General features: G+C 49.1%; 4 protein-coding genes across 4 annotated transcripts; 1 reads left to right on the top strand and 3 right to left on the bottom strand.

Annotated features, from left to right (window-relative positions):
• Positions 1 to 4,262: 4,262 nt before the first annotated feature.
• Positions 4,263 to 5,129, bottom strand: FOBCDRAFT_242037 (Alpha/Beta hydrolase protein; the record flags this gene model as incomplete). The annotated part of the gene is made up of 1 exon (XM_054706042.1): positions 4,263 to 5,129. One exon carries the CDS (start codon positions 5,127 to 5,129, stop codon positions 4,263 to 4,265), a length of 867 nt encoding a protein of 288 aa, XP_054562017.1.
• Positions 5,130 to 5,888: 759 nt separating this feature from the next.
• FOBCDRAFT_242036 (chaperonin 10-like protein) lies at positions 5,889 to 6,878 on the top strand (the record flags this gene model as incomplete). The annotated part of the gene is made up of 1 exon (XM_054706041.2): positions 5,889 to 6,878. The coding sequence occupies one exon, from the start codon at positions 5,889 to 5,891 to the stop codon at positions 6,876 to 6,878; it is 990 nt and encodes a 329-aa protein (XP_054562016.2).
• Positions 6,879 to 13,188: 6,310 nt separating this feature from the next.
• On the bottom strand, positions 13,189 to 13,974 carry FOBCDRAFT_186630 (short-chain dehydrogenase; the record flags this gene model as incomplete). The annotated part of the gene is made up of 1 exon (XM_054706039.1): positions 13,189 to 13,974. One exon carries the CDS (start codon positions 13,972 to 13,974, stop codon positions 13,189 to 13,191), a length of 786 nt encoding a protein of 261 aa, XP_054562014.1.
• Positions 13,975 to 23,926: 9,952 nt separating this feature from the next.
• On the bottom strand, positions 23,927 to 25,261 carry FOBCDRAFT_139022 (FMN-dependent dehydrogenase; the record flags this gene model as incomplete). Its single annotated transcript, XM_054706037.1, has 1 exon — positions 23,927 to 25,261. The coding sequence occupies one exon, from the start codon at positions 25,259 to 25,261 to the stop codon at positions 23,927 to 23,929; it is 1,335 nt and encodes a 444-aa protein (XP_054562012.1).
• Between the last annotated feature and the right edge of the window lie 57 nt (positions 25,262 to 25,318).

Genomic DNA, 25,318 nt, shown 5'->3' with positions numbered 1-25,318 from the left:
CCTTGCCGAAGGATCTCTGCTTACGAGGGGCACTATCGACGCCTATATCGCGGCCGTTATCGAGCTCTGGCGGCTCCAGGTAGCCCACGGCAACGCAAACACGGAAAACCCCCGGGGCGCCGCCGTACGAGGCTTCCTTGAGCAACGCGGCCGGCAGCGGGGGAAGCACGACCGCGCCTCCTTTAAAGACCGCGGGATTGACGGGATCCAGGCCGGCTATTCACCCGACGAATGGCTCCGGGTCCAGGATCTCCTTCTCAGCGGGGCCGCATACATGCCGCAAAACCTCCGTACGCGAGTTGACCTCCTATTCGGCCACTACTACCTCTTACGGGGGGAAAACCGCCGTAAGATGGAGCTTGCAGACCTGTCTCTACTCGACTATCCGTCTTCAGAAGGCCCGACCCCCTGTGGCTGCCTCGTTACCCTTTTGCGAGACGGTAAGCTAAACAAGACGGCAAAGAAAGAGTTCATGGGTGCCCTCCGGCACAAGGACCCCTTGTTCTGTACGCAAGGGGCCTTAGCACAGCTCTTCTTCTGGCGCTGGCACGTCGCCGGCGAGCCGTCCCCGTCCTTCCGGCGCCGCCAGGACTGGTATCGGATCAAGGTTCTTGTCGGACGGGACCGTGAGCAGGAGCTCTCGTACCCGACGCAGCTACAAGAGACCTGGCGTATCTTCGGTGCTGCTGGCCTTATGGCGTCAAAGAAGACGCACCTCCCGCGCAGGGTAGGCGCCCAGGACGCGGAGACCCACGGCACGTCGCTCGCCCAGATCTCGCAGGCCGGCCGCTGGAACCAGAGCGTGCTCTGCCAGGCCTATCTTACGCATCTACCGCGCCAGTTCATGCGTATTGTCGCCGGCTTCTCGGCATCACCCGGGGACTACTTCCTCGCGCGTGCGGCCCACGAGCCTCCGTATGTCTTACAAAAGCAGCTCTGGCCGTGGATCGAGAAGTGGGAGCCTCGCTTTGAGGCTCGCGCGCGCCGGCAATGCTGGGCAGAAAGTGGCCTCGACGACGACGACCTAGCCGCCGACGGCTTCCTTAAGCTTATGCGGCGCCTGCGCATAGTACTGTTACAGGACCTGGCTGTATTGCAGCCTCGCTATCCGTCGCTACCCTTCTTCGCCTACGCCCCTTTTAACGGGCCCGAATGGGATGAGTTCGCCGTCGCCGTTCGCTCTGACGCGGTAGGGGCTACGGAGCCGTTAAGCCTGCTCGTACAACGCGCGCTGCCAGAGCTTAGCGGTGTGTTAGAGAGCACACGCGAGGCCGTCTTACAGAATAGCCAGCGGCTGGCCATCCGGCTAGAGGCCCGGCTAGAAGGAATTCAGGGCGGCCTCGATGCCCTCCTCCAAGGCAAGGTCCCTGTCACCTTTACCGGCCACTTTGGAGCCGGGCCAGCAGTGTCGCTGGCGCCGGCGCCGTCGACAGCCCCTACCTTGAACTTCAATACGGCTCCGGCTCCGGCTCCAGAGCCTCCAGTACCAGGTATGCCCGTCGTTGCAGCCCTGGCCAAGGTCTTTACAGTGCGGGATGTCTGGAAGGAATGGGAGGAAGGGATTGCAGGTCAGCCGGCCGTACGGGTGCTAGAAGAGACGTGGGGAAGCCGCTGGCGCCCGGGGAACGGGATCAGGGTGCAGTTCTGTCGCCGGAAGGTGATCTGGGACGAGCTCTTGGCCCGCACGGCGTCCGGCAAGAGCGAGGAGGAGGCAGTTGCAGAGCTAGAGCTCTTACGCGCTGGTCGGAGGTTGAACCGGCTCGTCGACGAGCTCAAACAGCGCCGCCGGCGGGGCCAGGGCCAGGGCCGGATACGGGTACAGGTAGGGACCCCCGTGCCCGATGACCCAGGCCCGGGACCAAGGCCGACTCGGGGCCAGGGCCATCGGGGGCGCTGGGCTCGGCTAGGGAGGAGGCGGACCGCCCCTCGTCGACGGTAAGCTGGCCGTCAGGTAGGATCTTTATATATTTATAGCTATAACTAGTCCGTATCTATCTATCTATCTAGAAGGCGTATTCTTTTATTAATTCTTTTTTTTTTCTTTCTTTTTTTTTTTTTTTTTGAATATTAAGGAGCAGCAGGATCAGCGCATTGCTATATCGTAGTCCTTGCAGCGAAGCCTGGCCCCCCAGCCGCTGCACACGCAAATATCTCAGCGCCCGCTCGTCTATACAGCGTCGCTCTTGAACCAAACGGACCGCCAGAGCGTAGCAGTCCTCCAGCCCTGGAATTGCATCGATTTGGCTCCTAACCGTCGAGATATTCGCGTGCGCGGCGCCGGGCACTTATCAGACGGTAGTTGTGTAATCACATACGATTTCCCGAAATTACTCCGCAAAACGACCCCACGATAAGTTCTGCTTATCATGTACGTTAAGCTTTTTTCTATAACGTAGTTCACAAGCGAGTTGGCCACCTAAACGAGTTGGCCAGCATACTTTTCACCTTAAAAGCTATTTTTTAAATAATTCTTATAAATTCAAATTAGACTTAAAATAGCTAAGATTTGAATAGCGTATATATAAGTCCTAAAGTAAGCTATATTAATTTTCTTAGATTTTTAAAAAAATCCTATGTAGCTATAAACTTTAAAGTCTATTTACACTGTAAAATACACTGTATTTTAAGGTTTTCTATATAATCTAAAATACTTAAAAATCTTTAAAAAATACTTTCTAATAAAGTTAACTATACTATTTTAGGAACACTTTTTATTTAATTTTTAGCTAATTTATTTAAGCTTTGGAATGCTATAGGGTAAGCTATTATTAGCTGCACAGTATGCTGGCCAACTCGCTTGTGAACTACGTTATATTTAAACTGATTGGATGACAAGATACAGGGACGTACACAGTGTTAATACGCTTATTCTCAAGAACGTCACAAATAAGCATGGAAACCTTTTTTGAAAATTATGTTTAATAGCTGATGATATCGTCACAATATGTATAAGGTTTCTTCTGTTTTGAGCTAGATGCGGAGTTCTGAGACTTATTTGTAAACCTAGATTTAAGGTATAAACGTGAATGTTGCGTACCCTGGTTTGTTGCACTCACAGGTGGGCAGCGGCAAATTCGACATTTTGCTGATGAAAAAAAAAAAAAAAAAAAAAAAAGCATATGTGGAAGGGGCTGTTTTGGTGGCACGACATGGTGTTGTTTATATTGCGCAGTAGTGCTAGGTGAAAATATATATTTTATGAAACTTGATTGTTCATTAGTGAGATGAGAGTTCTTCTCAGGTTTATATCTCTAAATGATTTCATCTAGGACTTTAAACTTTAAATCTAGGACTTTCAGACTGTTATTCTGAATCCTGAAGGGAAGGGGGATCCTGTTAGACATTACGTGTATTCGGTTCATTGATGTGAATTGGTGTGTATTCATGTTGTGTTTTTGTTGAAATCTACCCCTTAGAGGTTTTACCATTTCGGCTGTAATCTTACAGTATCCCTGCTTGCACGTGAGGCCCCAGCACCTGTTCAACAGATCCCCGGATTTTCCAACACATGGTTGGGAAACGCGTTCCAGATTGCATACGCGTGGTGGGGCTACGTGTTAGAACACGGTAGTAGATACTTGGTTTTGGGGCTGATTCCACCGCTATTAGAAAGTAGACCTCCATCTGTGACTATCTGGTGTAGGGTAGTGGTCCGAGACATGAATTTTTGCCTCGATATTAGACGATAGCATGATGCATTTGTAATATATCAATTATTTCAACTTTCGAATGCAGGAATTGATTTGATTGAAAGGAAGAATTCGAAAAATTGATTGATTTCATTGGGGTGATTAATTGATTGAGTTAATATATGATGCGCGCTGCCGATGACCTCTTGGGAAATAATACGCTAAGGCAGAAGCCTTGGAGCATAATGGCTTAGATGGAATAATATACCTAACTCTTAAAACCTAGTTCCAGAAGCGGTACAAGAACAAGCTTATAACCACGAAACAAGAAATGCAAAGTGCTCGCCTCCGGGCTAAGCAAGAAGTGGAAGAACCAGAGGAGATGGAGTAAGAGGAGACTATATGTGAGGGAACGATCATGTGACTTCCATACTTTATGAATATTGTATAAATAGCTTAAGTCAGAGCTTTACTTAGGACTCTATTTCTCTCCTTGTAAAGAATTATTTTGCCTAAGTCGTACTCGACCTCCTTCGTGCCCTTGTACTGTCACAGTTACGGTTTATTACGTTGGGAACCTTGACCGCCACACCTACCCATACACCCTGTTCCAACCCTCTCAGTCTCGGGAAATCAGGCCTCCAGGGGATCTCCAAGAAATTGCTCAAGGTGCTGGGCATACAGCTTCGGCATCTGGAATAGATGGCCATGGGCTGAATCAGGATATAAGATCAACTGAGCGTTGGCAAGCTTTTGCTGGAGCACAAAGCTGTTGGCCGTCGGGGACATAACGTCGGTGTGACCGTTGGTAACCAGAGTTGGGGCCTTGATATCCTTGAGACGCTCGAAGTTGGTCTCGTCAACCGTGAATGAAAAGATGGCCGATAGCTGTGACCGTGCTCCCTGTCCCACGAGATAGCCCCTTCGCTCTTCGCCCGTCGCCCTTCGTTCGTGAATCCGCTCCCACCATTGCTGCCCAAGCGCCAGGCTCGACTCGGAGGGATAGAAGAACAAGGACATCATGTCCTCCTTAGTAAGAGGTTCGTCATTGTTCCCGCCCGCCTTCTCCAAGACTTCTTGTGGTGGCAAGACCACTCCCTCGCCGACCGCGGACTGGGTACCGGCGAGGATCAGCTTGCGAACCAGGTGAGAATGGTCCCAGGCGAGAGTTTGAGCCACACCGCCTCCCAGTGAGAAGCCAATTACGTCGGCCTTCTTGACCTTGATGGCGTCTAGGAACCTGGCGGCAATCTCGGCCATACGGGCAACAGTGTGAGGGACTTGGCCGTCGCTGTGTCCGATGCCAAAGCTGTCATACACGATGACTTCTCGATTTTCGGCAATGGTGTTGAAGAGGAGGGGATCGAGCATATCCATGGACCCGCGGAGGTGGTTCACATAGAACAATGGAATAGTGCTCGGCTTCCCAAAGCGGCGATAGGCGACCTTGGTGCCCTCAACGGACGTGTATTGGGTCTTGGCGGTTTGAAGGATGGACATATCTATAACTAATAGGTTCGGCTCTCAAGAAATGAAGAAAGGGTCTTGTGTTGATGTCTCGGTGTTTGCGCTGGCGATGGTCCCCAAGAGGATCTTACTCCCGAGTTTTATAGACGGCTGGCTATGAAGAAAAGCTACCGTATACCATAAACCATGATACCATGCCACGTCTATACCGAGGGCCGAGGCGGCCCTAACAGTCTCAATGATTAGTATTCCAGTCTCGGAGACAGACGAATGTATGGGGTAGTTATTAATTTCCCCGCTAGCTGTTTATTAATCTAGCAAGATTAACATTCGGCCCGGGAGAAGTAGCAGTGACCAGGACTTTCGTGCTGGGTGGATCAATAATAGACGCCCAGTGGCTCGATGTCTCACTGGTAAGACGAAGTGAGGGGCAGTGTCGCAACGAGCTAAGATGGTGTGGCTGAATGGGCTGTGTGGATGAAAGTTTGCGGATGGTCCGGGGTGATTGATACCCTGTCGGAAGGTATTGACATCATGTGGACGAGGTTGAATTTCTCTGCCGAGGCAGGTATTGAGGGGGTGCTTCTTGTTGTTGCTGTGGTTGTTTTACGTTGTTGTAGTCGACGAGACCAGACCAGACAGTCGGGAAGCACCCAAGATACAAAAAGGTGGTCATCGGCCGGGTCATGTGTATTTTATCGTCAGAAACTATTTTCCATTGATCATTCAGCATACTTTGTTCACTCGGCCCACCACTAGGCAATCATTTATTACAGCGAGATGGCACAAGTCATGAAGGCATATCGTTTCATGAACCCATCCAAGGGCTTGGAGTTCACCCAAGTCCCAGTTCCCGTCCCTGAGCAGGACCAAATCCTCATAGAGATCAAGGCGTGCGGTCTCTGCCATACCGACTGCAACGTCATTTCTGGCCTGGACCAGACCCTCTTCTGGGAGCGACCCATCACCTTGGGTCACGAAATTGCGGGTGTCGTGGTCTCTACCGGATCCCAGGTCACCAAGTTCAAAGCCGGGGACCGCGTCGTGGGAGTCCTCACAAGCAAACATCCCATCGCTGTTGGTGACGTGATGACCAGCGCAGGTTTTGGCTGCGACGGCGGATTTGCGCAGTTCACGATGTTCCGTGAATCGAAGACGCTTGCCATCCCCCATGGCGTCACGTTTGCACAGGCAGCCGTGGCCACGGACGCAGGGGGCACGGCTTACCACGCCGTGGTTACCGTGGCCGAGGTATCCGCGTCGTCCAAGGTCGCCATCGTTGGCCTCGGAGGCTTAGGCCTGTCCGCCGTCCAGATCGCAGCCCGATTCGGCGCCAGGGTGTATGGGATTGACATTGAGCGCAGCAAATTTGTTCCAGCTCTGCAGTCCGGAGCGTTCATCTGCGGGAGAAGTTTTGACGATTTCCCGGGAGTAAACTTTGACATTGTGCTGGATTTTGCAGGCATTGGAACCACGACCGCTGCTGGCACAAAGGCTGTCAGGCCTGGGGGTAAGGTTGTTCTCGTTGGTCTATCCAAAAAAGAGGCTACAATCGACACCCACCTTTTTGTCATGCGTGGCGTTCGGCTCATCGGTTCAGTTGGTTGCTCCATCGACGAGGTCGCAAAAACACTTCAAATGATCGAAGACAAGGAGTTTACTCCGATCGTAGAGGAGATTCCCTTTGGCAAAATAATCCAAGGTCTACAGCGCCTGTCCCGAGGCGAGGTCATAGGGCGTCTGTATACTGATCCGTCTAAGGATGAGGCCACAGGAGCATAGTGGATAATGCTTGCATCTTAACTCAAGATTTATCAATATACCGAGGGTGATTTTACGCCGCTCGAACTTCCCATGAGTAAACTTAACAGAATCGCCCTTCATTTTGTTCTTTCTAACTGTACCGCATGTGGGCTATAAATTTGGAAGAATAAATCAACATTTCGTTGGTCCGTAGCAGTCGTCCTCCTGCTTGCACGGCGATGCTTACCAGGGGCAGGTCATTTGGACGGATATGTGTGTTGACTCGACCAGCGATTGGCATTTACCAGATTATGGCGTTTTTTTACAAATCCTGGGTCAGTTGGTTGTCGAGACGTACTGGCCTTGGCTTAAGGAACTGATTCGACGGGTACACTTCGATGCTTCGGCTTGAGATAATACTTAGGTAGAGTTTTATTCTAAGCTTATTGATATTCTCGAGCCCTGAAACTTGGCTGGACCGAGGCTAGACGGCAGGTCTCGTTCTGGTACGCTGGAGTTCGGCGTTCAAGTTACCTATGCCAATCTGGGTTTAACAATACATACTTTCCATAAGTTATTTAACACAAGAACTGTAGACCCACATTTCTTGTCTCACCCTGAGCTCACCAGTAGCTAAAGTTAAAGCAGTATCAACTAAGGATCATGGGCGGGAAGTGAATTCATGGGCACCTAGATTTATGGTAGAACTTTTATGTTATATTCCCTTAAGCACTCCAAATTGTCTTGTCCTCCTCGCTTTCTTTAGACATCCCTTGAGAGGGTGTTAGAAGTTGACGTAGAAGCTACGCCAGCTGCCATCGATATAGTATCTGAAGTCCTTAAACTCCTCGTGCGCCTTGATCTGCTAGTTCGTGCCCCGGATGAGAGTCATCGGGGTTTGGAAGACATCTTCAGCATTCCCGGGTATGCGTGGGCGTAAAGAGGTTGAATGATTCCAGTCAACGGTTGTTTGCTGTTCGTACCTGCGTCTCGCTGCAGGTAGGAGGATCTATAGTCGGATCCGACACGACGGTTAACCTCGCACCAACGCGCGTCAAAGTTAATCAAGATGTAGGTGAAAAGGATAAGGGGCCGTCGTATAATGTCACAGGCCAGATGAGATCAGCCCAACAGGTAATACCACTGTATTGCGAGAATACTACAACTGAGAAGAAAGAGAAAAATGGTAGGGGCACAGACGCGCAGACGCGTCTGATAGTCCCTGTGGCCTGCCCCATGCGACCTAGTTACGGATCGCCACCCTGGGTTCAGCACTTCGGACGTTCCCGTCACAGACGACTGATTTGAGTTGTAATGATATCAGTTTGTGAAGTAGCTTCGATTGGGTTATTTGGGGTCTTTAGAACCCATAGGTTGAGCAGTCCAGAATCTGTCTCCGCCGGCGACGGAGTCTGCAATTTTAGATCCAAACGAGAAAGCACTCTATCTAGATGATAGGGAATAAGTCCCATCCCTCAAGAGACCTCTGGAGATTTTTTCTAATATTGAGCTTTAGAATGCAGATTAAAATACAGGAAACAAATCAATCTTAGTAATCTGGGTGACTCGCGTCTTCATTATATCCGTAATTTATTGACCGTGGGCCTGCTTAAGGAGACCAAAGCAGCCAAAATTAAGTAACTAGAGAATGTAACAAGATTATAGCGGCATACAGAGAGTACTAATCTTATTATCCTTACAGAATAATTTGAATTCAGTCAAATGGTGGCTCTTATGCCCATCTAACACGAGAAGGCCATATAAGCCAGAGAACACGCTTTTAATCAACAGTGGGATCGCCCACCCTTCGGAATTAACACCCTAGATTACAGTAACCCATTCCCTACCTTCTGAGTGGATTATTTTCAGTCCTTCACTTCATTTAGCGCTCGTATCAACCATTGCAGTTAAGATACAAACCTATTATAAACCCAGTCTCCTCAAAGTCAGAGATATCTAACTCTATAATACTATATTTTATATTTATATTTCATGTAAGCTAAAGTTAGTTCCAAATAATAATTATAGTTCTATATTAGGCTCTTTAATATTTATATCTATAGTCATATAAAATGCATCTTAAGCTCTAATTATTACTTAACTAAGTTTAAAGCCTAGCACTTGCCGACTAGAGGCGCATTATAGTCGGCAAGCAGTTAATTGGCCATATCTTCTACATTGCAAAATCGTGCCATTAATCCGTGAACTCAGAGTTCAATGACTGACGGCGTAGACCTTAGCGGGTGCTTATGCGCCTAGCTGAGAATCTTTTTGATTAGATTCAGCGAAAGCCATATTAATTTCTTCAGGAAGAGGTTCTATTGTCTTTCGCAGAGAAAGACATGTTGAAAGTAGAACATACTGCAAATATGGGCGTGTGTCCAGCTCGCTTACCATGCAGGTTAATTACTAAGTCAAGAATAGTTTAAGGCAATTGATAGGGACGCATCAAGAATTGATAGGGGCGCATCGTCCTTAAGGACGCTCCAGCTTTTATAACATCCGATTGGCCCAACTTTTCAAGACCCATAAATACTTCACCATGAAGGCGGTGAAACCAGCTCCCTTAACAACCGTAGCTCTTGTTATTGAATTGCGCAGAGATGCTGGGTGTGCTTAGTAAAATTAAGGTGGTTATTTTTATTAACGCGGTGAGATCTCTCTAGGGGTTTATATCCTATGGATTCCATCTAGGACTTTAAAGTGTGATCCTGAAGTCAAGGGGAAGCTCCCAATTATTCCAAAAGTACTTCCTAGCCCAAAAGCAACTGTATCGCTGATATTCTCTAAGAATGGATTGCGCAAATGTGCTAATATGCTAGGCATGATTTACTCCACAGAATTAGAATCATTCCGTTTAGAGCAACTATCTACTTTTTCTCTTACAGTGATTGAAGGAAGAATCTCTTCGTCGCCGTTCCGCAGCTCCCATTGACTTCTTTGTCTCCGAATACTCGGTTGCGTCTTTCGCCCACTAGCACGTACTCCTGTAGTTCTCCCCTCTCTGAGAACAGCCGACCGGCGGCGTGCCTGATACCGGTGTAGGGTACTGGCTTGGCTGCTGGCCTGTTGGCTTGCATCAACTTCCAGCCTCGCCAGGGTCGACCTATTCTGGCTTCTTGGTGGCCGACCGCGTCTACGCTCAGATGCCTTGCTTCTGGCTTGTTGACTTACTCCCGATTTCGTCCTGACCACTGTCGACTTGTTTCGACTACTGGGTAGTCGACCGTACCCACGCTCGGAAGAGCCCATACCATCTGGTTGACTCTCGCTTGACCTGATAGTCAGCCTTACCGGAACCACCTGCGCAATGTTCCTGGGTCTGCCACGGAGAGCTGTAGCAATCTTGGGGTCGAGAATCCGTCGGTATGGGTCTTGAGCGGATGATTCTCGTAGTCGCCATCGTGGATGGACCTCCCATCTGGTGAATGACGCGGCAGACCCCAGCTTTGAATAGACCTTGTGACAACAAGGGATCCCGAGCTCAACCGAGACTGAGCAGTCATCATTGCAGTCCCCGAGAGGCTTTGGGAACGGATTCTTACCGGTTGGCATCGCTTTGCGAGCTAAGCGGTATTGCTTGTTGATTAGCCCGAGGCCCTTCGACGAGATTGCTGCCCGGAGGTCGCCAAGATACTCAGAGCCGGACCCCATATACTCGCGAGCAGTGAGGACCTCATCCGCTGCGCAGGCATCACTAAAGTCCCGCTCTTGGTCCTTTATCATGTCCTGCATAGCCTCGACAAGCCGATAGAGATGACTCATACCATTCAGAAGATAGCTCTTGATGTTGTTGTTGCTGGCTTCTGTCCCAGATGTGACGCGGATTCCAAAATTGCGATACTTCCTGATGAAACAGCGGGCCCACTGAGCTCTTACAGGCATGTAAGTTCCATGGAGATACCGCAGAATAGCTCGTTGGTCGTCGAACTCTTTGCAGAGGTTTCCCCATGCCTTCTCGTGAGCTTCCTCGGTCTCGGCAAATAAGACGAACTTCCACATCATGAGAACTCCCTGGTAGCTATGAGGGATGACCTCAGATGATGTCGCATGGATAGATTGTTGATCTTTACGGCTTAGCTGAGCCTGTCTCTGTGGGGCAGAGTCATCTCTCTCGGAGTCGTCGTGGCTGCTACTCCCATCGCAGCGGTCCATAGCCCACTTCTGCTTTGACTTGAGCAGGACATTCGAATTGATGTGGTGGATACAGAGCTGTTGCTGTACATCGGGAAACTGATCGTTCAATGCGGTTTTCATCTGTTCGTCGAAATCTGTAATGATAACATCGGGTCGTCGGATGGAGTGCTGCTCTGCAAGCTGTCGAATGCTCTCGGAGAGAAACTGAAACCCCTCCCGTCTCTCGTTGTCGATTAACCCGAAAGCTGCATTAAAAACAGAACCAAGACAAGTTTGTCCTGTTGCCTGGAATAAGGGAAGTTTGAAGCGATTGGTATTATATGTATTGTCGAAGCTGATGACCTCGGGGAACCGCTTCCACATCTGAAGGCAGTAGGGAAAGGTCCAAACAAGTCCAACGAGACGGCTTGGCTCGTTATCCACCCATTTGGCGAGATAGGGAATATGCAGATCGTCGAACAGCTTGATCAGTGCCGCGGTGGGAGTATAGCCACTCAGCTTGTCTCGATTGATGAGAGCCCGCGCGTTATAGATGTCCCTCTGCGTGAAGATTGACTCGGGATGCTGCTCCTGGACTACAGCCCGTACGTCACGGGCCCGGATACCTACCCGGCGGCTCATAGACTCAATGGTTGCCCTGACGGGTGTAGTAAGTCGTCTGTGGGAAGGATGTGCAGACGGTCTAATGCTACGATCATGGTTGTGTTGATTATGTTCCGGATTCGAGTGACGACGTAGAACCCATTTGCCTTCTTCTAGAGCTTCAGCAATCACCATCCACTTACATCCACACTTCCGGGATTTCCGCTGCCGAAGACCTGCGCCTCGGCTGGGTCTTGGGTCTCCGTATCGATCGCACCGAAGAGAATAGCGGATCTTCCTCCCCTTATACGAGCGGCCGTTGTGCTTTGCAAAGCCAAATCCATTAGCTTTCGCGAAGGCGTTGACTGAGTCAAGGAGAGTTTCGACTGTTGGGAATGGGTTGCCTGGGATCGGTGGATTCGGGATTGCATCCGGGGCGGGGGATGAGGAAATCCTATGCGATGAAGATCTGATCTCTTCAGGGGATTGTGGCCGGCTGGACGTCTCTCGAGGCGGGGAGTAGGGAGGAGGGGATTCGAGCGCATCTGAACTGAGTGGTGACCAACCCCATCTCTCTCGCCATTGGCGTACTCGTTCGTACGACTGGGCAAGTTCAAGTGTCAGTCTTCGGTCTGTCCCGATTACTTCCTGCACGAGCTCAAGGGCAGATTGGAATTCGGCCCTTGCGGGCGACGACTGTTCTTGTGGTGATTGAGGGGGGAAATAGGAAGGTAAGATGTCTGTTTCTGGGCCTGGTATAGGTATTCTGACCCGCTGCGGTCGTCCTCCCCGAGATGGGAAATCGTTTGAAAGGTATATCTCGTGATCAAAGCGGAGCTCCCATAGTGGCTCATGAAGCCCTTGAGACCCATGGGGCTGTGGCGCGGTCGTGAATATCCGTGGGTAAGATGCAAAGAGGTTTTCGATTGCATCTCCGTCGCCGGCTCCGTAGTACCGGCCGACACTTGTTCCAGTACTGCTTGCTGAAGGTGGTCTGCTCGCGAGTATTGGTGGGCTGAAACTAGCTTGCCGGCTCTGCCGCTGTCGTTTTCGAGAATGCGATTCGCAGCTAGGACTGGGGCTTCGGGCGTGACGTCTTGAATCGCTCTCTGAGCTAGGAGGTGACTCCGATTGGAGCATGACGAGAGACCTAATGATTGATGGTTGAGAGACTGATGTTCGATCATCTGCTCATTTAGATTAAAGAGAGCTGAGGTCGGGTACTTCGGGAGCGTCGGCAGAATCCTGCCTGCACTAACAAAAAAGTGACTGGCGAATCAGAGGCTGCAAAGCTGGAGCGTCCCTAAGGACGATGCGCCCCTATCAATTCTTGATGCGTCCCTATCAATTGCCTAGTTTAAAGACCGCCTATCGAACAGAACCATTTGGCTTGTAAACTGGAAACACTTAGAGAATGCAATGCATTCTAGGAATATATATTGAAGTAACGTTCTCGTATGAAATTCGAATATGCTAACTTGCGAATATTCTCATACTTCATTACTAGCTTTATCTATCAGCTTCTTGTTCTGCCTTTTAGCAATAGCAGTCAAACCTAACTCGAGATGTTTAGCCCTATCAAAGCCATGAACTACAAAGAGCAGTTCTGCCACGAATTGTCCTCCATTTCTCACCATACAAAAGTCGAGCCGTCGAACTGCTGAAAGGTACCGCTGATGTTTCTCGAAGCACCACTGAGTACCTTGAGCATTCCAGACACACTCTCCTTAACGGAGATGGTGCCCAATGCATCCGCGGCCGATGCCGGGTCCTCTAATTCCCCCTTCACGTAATCAATCATGTCCGTCAGGACCAGTCCAGGGTGAAACACGAAAGATGTCAGCCACGGTTCTTCAAAATGAATTCGTCGAATGAACCAATTCAATGCTGCTTTGCTGCCTCCGTATGGGCTCACTGCCGCTGGGAAATCCTGCAGCAATTCCATACCCGAAATGGTCCCAAGCGCTGTAGAAATGGGAACAAAGATCGGATTGCCGCCCTTTCCTTTACAGGCCTTCAGCAGCTCAGCAGTGGCCTGAAACAAAGCCAGAGGGCCAACAGTATTGACGACGAAGTGATCAATGACTGCTTCAGGCGTATTCTGAATCACTGGTTTAAGCGAATGGTTGATGCCAGCGTTTGCGATAACCACGTCAATAGACGAGATATTGTAGTCTTTTTGAAGCTGGGAAACTGCCTTGGAGGGGTCAGAATGAACTGAGGAATCAATTTTGACTATGATCAAATTCGATTCGTTTGCTTTTGGGAGGCTAGAAAGCGCTTTTGAAGATTCCTTTGAAGGGTCTCGCACAGCGGCAATAACCGTCGTCGAAGGATTCTGCAGCAGTGCTGAAACAAATCCTTTTCCGATGCCTCTATTGGCTCCAGTGATCAGGTAGGTGAGATTTTGAGACATTGTGTTTAGAATATTGAGAAGGGCGGAGCTTATTGGCTGTCTTCAGGTGATCCGGCTTCGGACCGTTGTAAATATGTCTTGATGTATTTATTTGTCTCCTACCTTAGTAGTGGTACTAGATTTATTAGGCCAGGGAGAACGGAATTTATAGGACCATGGAACACGATATGTTGTTCCCCGGGACCGAGAGCTTTTTAGAATCGACGGAGACGGGGCCTTATTCAATCCCGAACCGAACTTCGGGGTATTAGTAATAACTCCGCGGCAATCCATAAACCAATTGCCGATCTGCAATGGGAAATTCAGGAAGAGAACGGGCCATGCTCATCATAGTCGGTATGAAAAGCGGAGCAGTCTTACCGATAACTGCTCTGAGCACGCATCCTGTTCTCTCTGGCTCTTTTCTCGCCTTTCTGGCATACGGTCCTCCGCATATGGTTGAGCGCCTTTTCCGTTCTAATCTGATGGCACACTCCCTCCAGGGGAAGAGTACCATCATCATGCTGCGAGTTCTTCTTGGGTTCAGACTCGTCAAGACTCTTAATAGAATGATGAACGCGTAGAGAACGACCAACTGGCTGATAGCCCCTTTGCAAAGCTGGCAATGGAACAAAGAAATTGCTGTCATCACTGGCGGCTGCAGAGGCATTGGCGTCGTAAATGGAGGATACAATAACGAATTGAACTATCAGAAGAAGATATAAAACTATACTTGAACATGGTCGATTTTGGCTACATCTCTTCGAGGAATATATACTAGCAAGTCAGTCATAGAAGCAGCTTTCATATACAGAATACTACGAACGACCCATACGGCTGGGTCTTTCGCCGACCCGATGAGCGATATAGGAAGTACTTAGTCGACGTTCAGTCTCATGGAAAGGCCTGTCAATGGAATATGTTCTGGGGGAATAACGAGGAATAAGAAGTCTTATCTGATCCCTATGACTAGGGACTCAACGACCAAAAGGAACATTTATGCAAGTTGGAGTTATCTTAAGGCATTCACAGAAGGTCTCCTTCCTTTTCGTGGCGAGTATGATCAATTTCAGCAAGACAACGCGCGTGTGCATATTGCACAGGCTTCGATAGGCTGGTTGCTCTTACACGGCGTTATTCCTATCAATTGTCCTACACATTCAACTAGTTTAATCCCCATGGAGCAAATATGGAAGGTATTAAAGGCTAAAATACGAAGAATTCACCCTTAATATACTAAATCAGGCAAAAGCAGGGCTCACAAGAAATTGCTGATCAAATGGATCCAAGAAGCGTGGGAAGCTTTGCTGGAACGCCTAATTTTAAAGCTTACGACTTCGAGACGGTAAGAGCGCGCGCGGTTGGAGTACGAAATATCAATCCACAGACTCAGGGTTTCATTTGGATAATATATATCAATTTAATTGAGTATTAATTCATTTATTCAATTGCATCTCGGGGTCAAGTGTTGAGATTAATGGTGTTGGTGGGGTCCATGTGATTCCAGATTGTAAAGGCAGTTCCAGAGGGTGGCTCAAAAAATCTGGGGGGAGGCGGTAGTATTTCGAAGATACTTGGATGGCTGGCGACAACTGCAAGCGGAAAAGGTCTGGTATCGGGTGGCCAACGAAAACAGTGCTTACTCCAGTGGGGTGCTTATGCATGTCCGTCGATCATGCGGGGCTTTGGTGCATTTACCTCTCCGTCCACTTAAACGCCAAGTGACAGATTCCGCGGTATTGATGCGCGGTATTAATAATGTTTGATACGGTGCAGGACATCCGATCCAAGGATTATTGATCAAGCTGGTTTGAATCATGAATCTGATGATTGTATTGACCCTGGATGCCTCTAGCCCCCTCTTTACCAAGTCGAATTGACTTGAGGCTTATCTCGGCCTAGCCAGTTACACCGTCCCCGAGCGTCCAAGTCGGTGAATGACGACCATAGCTCCTTAGCTATGGAGTTTCGCAGACATGGTAAAGCCCGGAGAGGCTGACGGGGTCGGTTTCCAGAGTTTGTCCGTTACAGAAGGAGCTGTCGGCATGTGCTTAGTGCCTGACCGTCGCCTACACCCGAGCCATTGGAAGTGACCGGGATGATGCAATTGTCGTTGACTTTGTAATTCCAGTATGGGTGAGTGAGTGTCTCTTGAGGGAGGACCTGGCATGTCATGTCCTTCACGAAAGTCCCTCTGAACCCGGTATTCCAAGAGACGGCCGCGCCATCTTCTTCTGAACGACTCGCCAAATAACGTCTGTTATTGCATTAGATCAGGGCTACATTGAATTGATATCTGATGGTCTTGATAGCGGAACGAGGTGACTGCCTTGTCTACAAAACAGCGTTCCAGCCGCTTTGGGTTTCTCTCCTGAGAGGGTTTTCCCGAAGGATGTAAGGTTCTAGGTTGCAGCTACTGGCGATCTCAGGGGTGGATTTCCTCATACATGCGTATTGTAGTGTTGTTATATGAGCACAACAGTTCTATAGTTGTACAACACTACCGGACTTCCCAAACAACTGTTGTACAACCATAAGGCGCCCCATATGATTGGGCAAGTTGGTAGTGTTAGCTAATCAGATATTGGTTTTATCGTATATACCAGAAACGTGACGTGTCACGATGGCCTTGTTACGCCGTGAAGCTATCCGCCACTGGCTGAGTAGTAAGCGACCTCATTGATGGCTACGACCCGTGGCACACTTATGGCTCTTAGGCGCCCACCGTTAACAGGCAGACATATAAGTTTATGTTCTATTTACTCCTCGGTTAAGCTCTGTCACGGCCAAGGATAACTGTCGTAAATAGTTTCACTGACAGCACGAACGCCACATCACAACTAGCATAAGGAAGCATACGGCTGCCTAAAGACCATCAATGCTTCTTATGACGAAACATAGCTACAAGAAGCCAGCTCCCAGTCCCTCAATAAATAGAAATTAAGAGGTTTCTTCGATTCGGTATTTTCCACATGCGAGTGAAGACTTTTTCAATCAATGCTATGGCCGAGCTGCCCTGTCTCTATTATTTTGATACTGCGAATCTCACTGCAAATCCTAGACGCTTTAGGCACCATAGGGTGCCATATGCTTAAGCACTCATTCCTAGAAACTCGACTATGGCTAGCTCATCGCCTATCAGTTCAACATCTGCTCAATTAACAGCCATCGAGCGGCTGGGCTGGGACTTCTACAGCTTCTTCCGTGTTGAGTATCCTGAGAAGAACAAGTCTCAAAATTGGAAGGGTTCGGAAGTCTTATGGTCGAAGGGAATACGTCTGTCTTCACTGCTCAACTCGCTGGAGTAATGGATACACGAGCAATGCCATAACCCATGATCAAAATCGACACCGGCAACTTATCCAGGCTAGTGAGACGTCTCAAAACTCACAGCCATCGACGCAGCTATCCATAGACTCATACATAGCATTCCAACCATCCGACAGTGCTCTTCGGAATGTCTTCAATGCTCAACGGTACGTTGAGGCAATCGTGGGACTCCTCACGCGGCGTCGGGTCACATTCTCTTCAGTTACTTGGGTTGAGATGAAGAGTCTTGCCCTGACATGCAATCCTGCCATTGAAGACTGCCTGATTACGTCCCGTGATCAGGCTATGAAGATCATAAATGCCAACTATGGGCTATATGCTTCCCAGCTTAGAGATCTCATTCAGGGTTCTCAATCGATGATCCATATCTCAACTGACCTCTGGACATCACCGCATCGCCATGCCATGCTAGTAATGTGTGCCCAATGGGTTGATTATAACTACACACTTCGAAAGGCGCTCTTAGGACTGCCAGAATGTCCATTCAGTCATAGTGGTGAGGCCCAGGCAACCTTGATTGTGGAAGTCCTACGCAACTTCGATATATTGAGAGTAGGCTACCACACAGGGGACAATGAAACTTCAAATAATACGTGTTTGGAGGCACTATCAGAGAAACTGAAGGCAGAGCTCCAGGTATGCTTGTCCCCTAGCTAGTTGGATCCTATCTGACATAGAGTGGATCGATTTCAACCCCAAGAGGCGTCGAATCCGGTGCATTGGTCATATCATTAGCCTCTCCTTGCCATCCTTCCTTCTTGCTCGATCTAAGGATGCTCTCACAGCAGCCCTCAATGCTACTATTAGTGATGAGAGTGTGGATATGGTCGACAACTTTGCCGCCACACTAGCAGAAACCATATCACAACAGGAAGAGCCTGTACTGCAAGGTAAAAGGCCCAAATCGACAGCTAAGGCCAGTCAGAAGACTGGAATTGATGAGGACTATACTGGGTGGCAAGGCATTCCAGCTCTCCAGATGCTCCATAACCTTGCTGTCTGGCTTCGTAGCTCATCGCTCCACAGTGATAGCTGGCGTGATGCTGTCGGCCTCAGCCTTGGGATTGATAATGCCGCACGATGGTCCTCCTGGTATAGGATGATCGACAATGCCATTAGGAAGAAAGTTCAGATCAATCAGTTTCTACTTGAGCATGGCAGAGAGCTTGAAGATACTGTTCTCAGTGGTTCTGATTGGGATTTACTGGCCAAAACCAATGCATTCCTTGAGTCTTTTGCATCAGCAACTCTATATGCCGAGGGGAGTTGCTCTTCTTTTTCCCAGTCCCTCTTCTTGATGGATGCTCTACTCCTCCACTATGAGAGTGCCAAGGTTCAGCACTCACAGCCTGGCTCAATGGATACTCGGATGCTCCATGCCATTGAGATGGGCTGGTTCGTCTTAGACAAATACTATACTATGATTAAAGATGTCCGGTCTATGCTGCCGCCTTACTACTTGATCCTTCCAAGCGACTAACATACACTCAGCAAAATTGGCCCGAGATTGGCACAAAACAGCTATTGCTGGTGCTCGTGACATCTGGGGGACAGAGTATCAAGGACTTGCTATCTTAAATGAACCAGAACGTCGTCCTACACCGGTACCCTTGAAGGAGGATGGTCGGTTATCGGTTTTTTTTTTTCCGGTCGATTGAGGTGGAGCATAAGGATATTTCTACCGATTCAGACAATCTGGATTCCTTTATCAACGCTCTACCTCTTGAAATCGACGGTACTCCTCTTGAGTGGTGGTCTCGTCTTGAGCAACGGGCACAGTATCCACGGCTCAGTCGGATGGCTATCGATATCCTCTCCATCCCACCTGAAACAGCTGAGCCAGAGAGAGCATTCTCAAGTGCTAGACGTACTGCTTCGTGGGACCGGCTTCGAATTACTTGCAAGAATCCCGAGAAGGTGGAATGTATCTGTAACTGACTACGACAAGGACTAATTGTCCCCTCCGGGAAGGGTGGATTAGGTCTAGTATTCAATCCACAGGCTGGAGATGATGGGGCACCTATGGATATAGGTCTACAAGACGACTAGAGTGCCATAGACGAAGACATAGAGCCACGGCATCTTAATTCTACCCGTTTGGTCGTTGCACGTGGCCTTACTGTTGTACAACACTACCTCACAACATACGACTATTGCACCATCATACGCATCTATGGATTTCCTGCTTTAGGGTATGGAAGGCTACTTGATCTATCTTTGCAAGAGATTTCTAGGCTGGAGAGGGATGAGTTCCCGCTGACGGGATGCCCTCCCGGAAGTAATGCGCCTTTGTGCCGATGATATGCTGGATGAACTGGCTGGAATAGCGGGTGCATACAACTTTGTCAGGACTCCTAGTACAGTATTAAGATAGCTAATCTATCCTCTTCGCTCGTAAATAAGCGTTACTAGGGGTGGATCTGCTCCTTTAGAGCCCTACGGCCATTAAGCTCATTAATTAGAGTCCTTCATGGTACTCCCTGTCGCTGAGCGGCTTGAAGGGGTGAAAAGCCTTCATGAGTAACATCCAATATAGCCTCTGCCATTTCGTCTTCTATATGCTGCCGTCGAAATCTTGGCCTAGGCATTTCCTTGCCGTTGTGTCAGACAAAGACCAAAAAGAATGGCAAAGAGAGGTGAGGAATTTGGTCCTCTAACTAACAACATTTCCAAAGCACAGCATGCATAGATCTCTTACCCCGTATAGCCTTACAGGATCAGAATCACCATATACAGTCATTCTATAGTCAGTAGACGTAATGTTTCTTTATTGACTATATATTTAGGCTGACCATTGTGTAAGCGAAGTTGGTGAGCTTCAGTAGAGTTTCTTTGTACAGTTTACATGTGTACCTATCTATGGATATTATTTCCGCAAGAAAGCATACCAACTATGCCATCCGCATGCACATCGTTGGGAAAACAAGACTCAATCCTCGATCCATTCACACAATTCCGGTTGCCTCCGGATGGGCGATCAGTCCCGCCCATGCAGCCACTCGCGACGCTCTCATCCGACAAAAGGACGAGTGGTCCCAAGAACCTGAAGCCATAAGAATCAAACCCAGCCAGAAATGGTACCAGTATGTAGTGGCGAATGCCTCGCCGGCCCACAGATCTACAAGGCAATGAGGTCGACTAGGACACAGCCACAAAGGATGAGATCATCTGCCAAACGGGGCTCAACCCCATAAGCTTGAGGACATCTCGTTACGATTCGGACGGATTTCCAACTAAAATCCCAATCGTATCCCTCCTTTCTTGAACCGACCAAACGCTTCTGGAACCTCTCAGGAGCTAGTTTACCCGCCAAAATCATCAACAAACGGCGTGGCCGCAGACGGCTGCCGATCTACAAGCCCTGCGGTAAGCCGGGTCACAAACCGCAAGATCTCGAGGGACCTAAGCAATGTGTTATTTGCCTGGAACCAAATGAGGCCGACGAAGTGACAAAGTGCCCGGCGCGATCAAAACGACTCCGTGGGATTCTGCGGCACCCGACGGATCGGCAGGGAGCTACTCTACCAGTAGAATCCCGGACTGCGCGGCAACCGGCAGAAACCCACCGTGGCGGGACAGATGCCGAGCCCCAGAACGGCCCGGGGGAGTCTCCAAACCAGGCTCCCCGAACCAGCACCATTGTGGCCACCACCCCTGAAGCAGAAATACCTGCCTCGCCCCTGAGGAGGTGCCGACATACTGAATCCCTGTCCTCTCTATGGAAGTACTGCCTTACATGGACAGAAGGGAAAAGAAAACCCTGCGAATCCTTCTGGAAAACGTCGGCAAAAACTCGTCGGCACATGACTGTGCTCTTGCTCTTCTTGTTGGCCCCGAAAGATACTACGTCGTCCTACTCCAGGGGCCATGGACGACTCGAGGCCAACGCTGCCTCATAAAAACACCCCTTTCCCACGACACATCTTCCCCAGTTGATTAGTGGGACAGCGTAGATACTCGGCCGAGAGTTATAAGCTACGTCAGGAGACGGCCTGAACCACTAGTGGAACAAATCCGACCGGTGACGATACGCGACATTCTATGGACCATGGTAAACGATATAACAATAGTTAATTTCTACCGGCAACCATACCATGATTGTAGTCCTCGAGGACCATACGTAGGCAAGGCTGAACCAGCGTCGCGCGTCTCAAAGGCAACAGCCGAATAAGCGAGAATGGCCACGAAAGCAGCCAGGTGGTGATCGGAAGCCCAATAGCAGAGACTCCAACGCGGTCAAACAAGAGCCTGACACGATTGAAACACGCTGTGTTTCTTTATTTTGATGCTTTCAGTGGGCAGCGATAATGCATGCTTCTCGCTTATCAAAGCAGACTGGTTGCTACAGTCACGTGGGGTTGTAGCCGGGCAGACCTTGCAGGAGGCTCTCAGCCATCACCATTGCCCACGTGGTTGATCTTATAGCCAGGCGATAAAGCATTACCATTCAGCAAGATGCCGAATATGATAGCAGGCCGCATTAGTGTTGGAAAATCCGGGGATCCCCCTTCCCTTCAGGATTCAGAATAACAGTCTGAAAGTCCTAGATTTAAAGTTTAAAGTCCTAGATGAAATCATTTAGAGATATAAACCTGAGAAGAACTCTCATCTCACTAATGAACAATCAAGTTTCATAAAATATATATTTTCACCTAGCACTACTGCGCAATATAAACAACAATTAGACGATACAGGCTCGGGATAAAGCGTGAAAGTTCCAAAGGTTTTTAGTCCTTCTGATAAAGACAGTGTCTTGGACTATGGCGAAGCCCCCATTTTCATTGTCATTCACCCTTGAAGGAGAGGATTCCAGCATAAATGCCCTTATCCTTGCTCGCACCTTTCCCTGAGACAACGTCAACCTTAGTTCAATCTTCTTCCACTTCTATCAACATCAACACCGATAACATCACTCTCCATCCACAAACGTCAATCCTTCATCGAACAATCTTTCTTTGACTTCCATGTTCTGACCAACATTTCTTTCCTCATTAAAACAGTACCATAGTATTTTTGTCGGCGCGCCTTTGGCTTGGCTCTCTGAGTCCTACCCTTCCACTCTTCTGCTGACCATTGTAGTGTCGCTTTAAACCGATCAGTCATGGCCCTTCTGGTTGACTTCTCGCCCTACGGTGGGCAACTTTAACGTGTATTGAAAAATTATATCGACCTGGAGGCCTCATATAGTTTTACGTAAGAGGACTTTAACCTTATAAAACTCTGCCCCACGGAAGGGGTAGTGGAAGAGTAGGAACTACACCCTTTAAACTAAGTACCGACGAAAGGATCCCTAGCCCAAGCTCGACATACATAGTAGTGCTAGATGATGAAGCTCTACCAGGTGGCCCCCGGGTATGACGACGATGCTCACAACTGCTTAATCGCTGGCAACACTGGTGGTGAGTAGCAGTCTTGGACCACAACGAGCTTGGGTCCGAATAATCGCTAGATTTCTCCCCGAATGACTCGCACCGACGCCTCGAAGCGACGGTTCATCCCGGAAAAATAACCCGCCCATGCTCTGTTTGCATATCAGAATAACACTCTGCCCATATCTGGCAGATTTTCCGCATCATCTTCAGCCTTAGCTTCGTTTTCGGGCCCCTATGTCCTTGTCTCTTGATGAGTGTATGGGCTCGTCTTGGTCCCTGTTGGTGACGTAATCCATCAATCTCTAAATATCGATGGCTGAACCGCTCCGGGGGTTCCAGTCGAGCAACTTCTTGCCGCTGAGGTGCTCGCGTCTGAGGCTGCTCCGATTCATCAGGCTCCTTGGCGATCTCATCCACTTCGGTCAATTTCTCCTCGACCTACCTAGCATATCTAGCCCTCTCATCAATAGGATCAGGTCGGGAAAGCAGCAGGCTCTGTCGAGAGGGTAGCTGTTAGATCAGAAATCGCCAAGGTTACCTCGCTAGTCCAAACTGCTGTCCAAATAGCACGATCTGGAAAGGGGATTTATAGCCATCCTGGCTTGTTGTTGTAAACCCTGTAGCGGAAAACCCCCGCTATAGAGAAACCTGCGTTGAAAAGGGCAAAGCAAGTGATCAACAGAAGTTTTTGATAGATTTTATAGTCTCTGTTGTTATGGGACTACTGTAAAACTAGACTTATTCTTCTCTCATACACATTTTAAACTTAAATGCCATACTTAATTACCATCTCCATTGAATTGCCGACTACCTCGAGGCTGGTCTGGAGGCCGATTCCGACTGTTTTCTCCTGCTCTCTGTTTTGTGGGCTTTTCCAGTGTCTTAGCAAGCTCCCCCGGTTGGATTTTGAAAAAACCCAGTGGCAGTACTGCAGGCGGTTCATTGGCAGACTTTATTGAGGCGTATTTTAGGCGTAGAGGTATTCCCTGGACAGGGACTAGAGAGGGTGGAGGTTGCAAGAGAGAAACTTGTCACCAAGAGTAGCCCATTATTTGTCAGAGACAGCCCCTTGGGAACGTGTTTCACATAACTGGGTTCCGCAATAGCCCCAGAAAGGTAAATTATCGCTCAACAACGCTCTGTGACCGTTTGAGCTGGGCTTGTTGTGTTTCTATGGCGCATTGCCAGCTAAGATAAGTGTGTCATAACTACTAATGAGGGCTATAACCCTGCGGATGCAGTCGCATCGATACATATAACCGTTCGCTTGCTTACAACTTGCTCTGCGGCGCCACCTGAAGATCATCCCTGCTCAGATCGTGGATGCTCCTCTTGCCGCAATTTCCCAGCATGTTGTCCGTATCTGCCAACAAGCATCTCAGAACATGTTCTACGCCTTGTTGTCCTCCAGCAGCCAGTCCGTAGACATAAGGGCGTCCGATGCAAACCGCTTTTGCACCTAATGCCAACGCCTTGAGCACGTCTGAGCCGGTTCGTACACCACTGTCAAAGATGAGGGCCAAATTGGAGGCTTTGACCTTTTCGTCTGCCGCAATGTCGGCGAGGGCGTCCAGAGACGCTATAGCTCCGTCAAGCTGTCGACCGCCGTGATTTGACACGATGATGCCATCGATTCCGTAATCGATGGCAAGATGGGCGTCGTTAACTGTCTGGATCCCTTTAAGGACAATCGGGCCATCCCACAATCCCTTTAAAATTTTCAGGTGTTCCCATTCGCGATACGTGCCTGAATTGATTACATCCATCCATGCTTTCGACTTTTGTAACAGCTTTGCGTTGCACAGTATGCGAGCAGCCCCATAAACGGTGCCTGGTCGCCTTATCATTGACCACAGCTCAGCCAGCTTCTCGCGGGAGCCTCGTGTATCGTTCTTTTGCGACTCTTCGAAGACGCGATTAAACACGGGATCTGACAAGCCGATCTGGCAGCCTTGGCCCCAGATGAAAGGTAGGTAGCAGGTATCAAGATCGGTGGGCCTCCACCCAAGGTTGAACGTGTCCAGAGTAACGACCAGGACCTTGTATCCGGAAGCCTTTGCTCGGCTCAGGAGACTCGCCGTGATTTCTTCACATTGTGGCTTGGGCCAGTACAATTGATACCAGCGGTGGCCGTCTGCATTGGCCTCAGCGACCTGCTCTATTGTTCGAGTTGCCGCTGTAGACAGGATCATCGGGACTCCAAGGCTGCGGCAAGCCCTAGCCGTGGCCTCCTCAGCATCCGGATGCATGATGCTCTGGACACCTATAGGAGCAACCAGCAATGGACTATTGTACTCTGTACCAAATAGCTCGATGCCGACGTGTCGACGAGTAGCGTCGACGAGAAATCGAGGTCGAAGGCGGTACCGATTGAAGGCTTCCAGATTGGCCTTGGCGGTGGTTCCACTACTCGCGGAGTCATAAACATAACCAAAATTGGTGACAGGGACTTTGGAGCGTGCCAAAGCCTCCCACTCGGAGGGCTTGGTTGAGAAGATGAGCGGTCGGAAAGATTGATAGATGTCTCGCTGGAAGGAGGAGTAGCTCTTTGGATCAGGCTCGGTATATGGCTGGTTTAACAGCAGTTTCGCGTGCCCACCAGTCATCTTTATGTCTTGAAGATAATACAAAAGATTTGAAGTTAAATCGTAGGAAGTCAAAAT

The sequence above is a fragment of the Fusarium oxysporum genome, chromosome VII (assembly GCF_013085055.1).
Source record: "Fusarium oxysporum Fo47 chromosome VII, complete sequence".
Classification (NCBI taxonomy): Eukaryota; Fungi; Ascomycota; class Sordariomycetes; order Hypocreales; family Nectriaceae; genus Fusarium; species Fusarium oxysporum.
The sequence above is the reverse complement of the archived record's forward strand: the minus strand, read 5'-3'. Positions and strand labels throughout refer to the sequence as shown.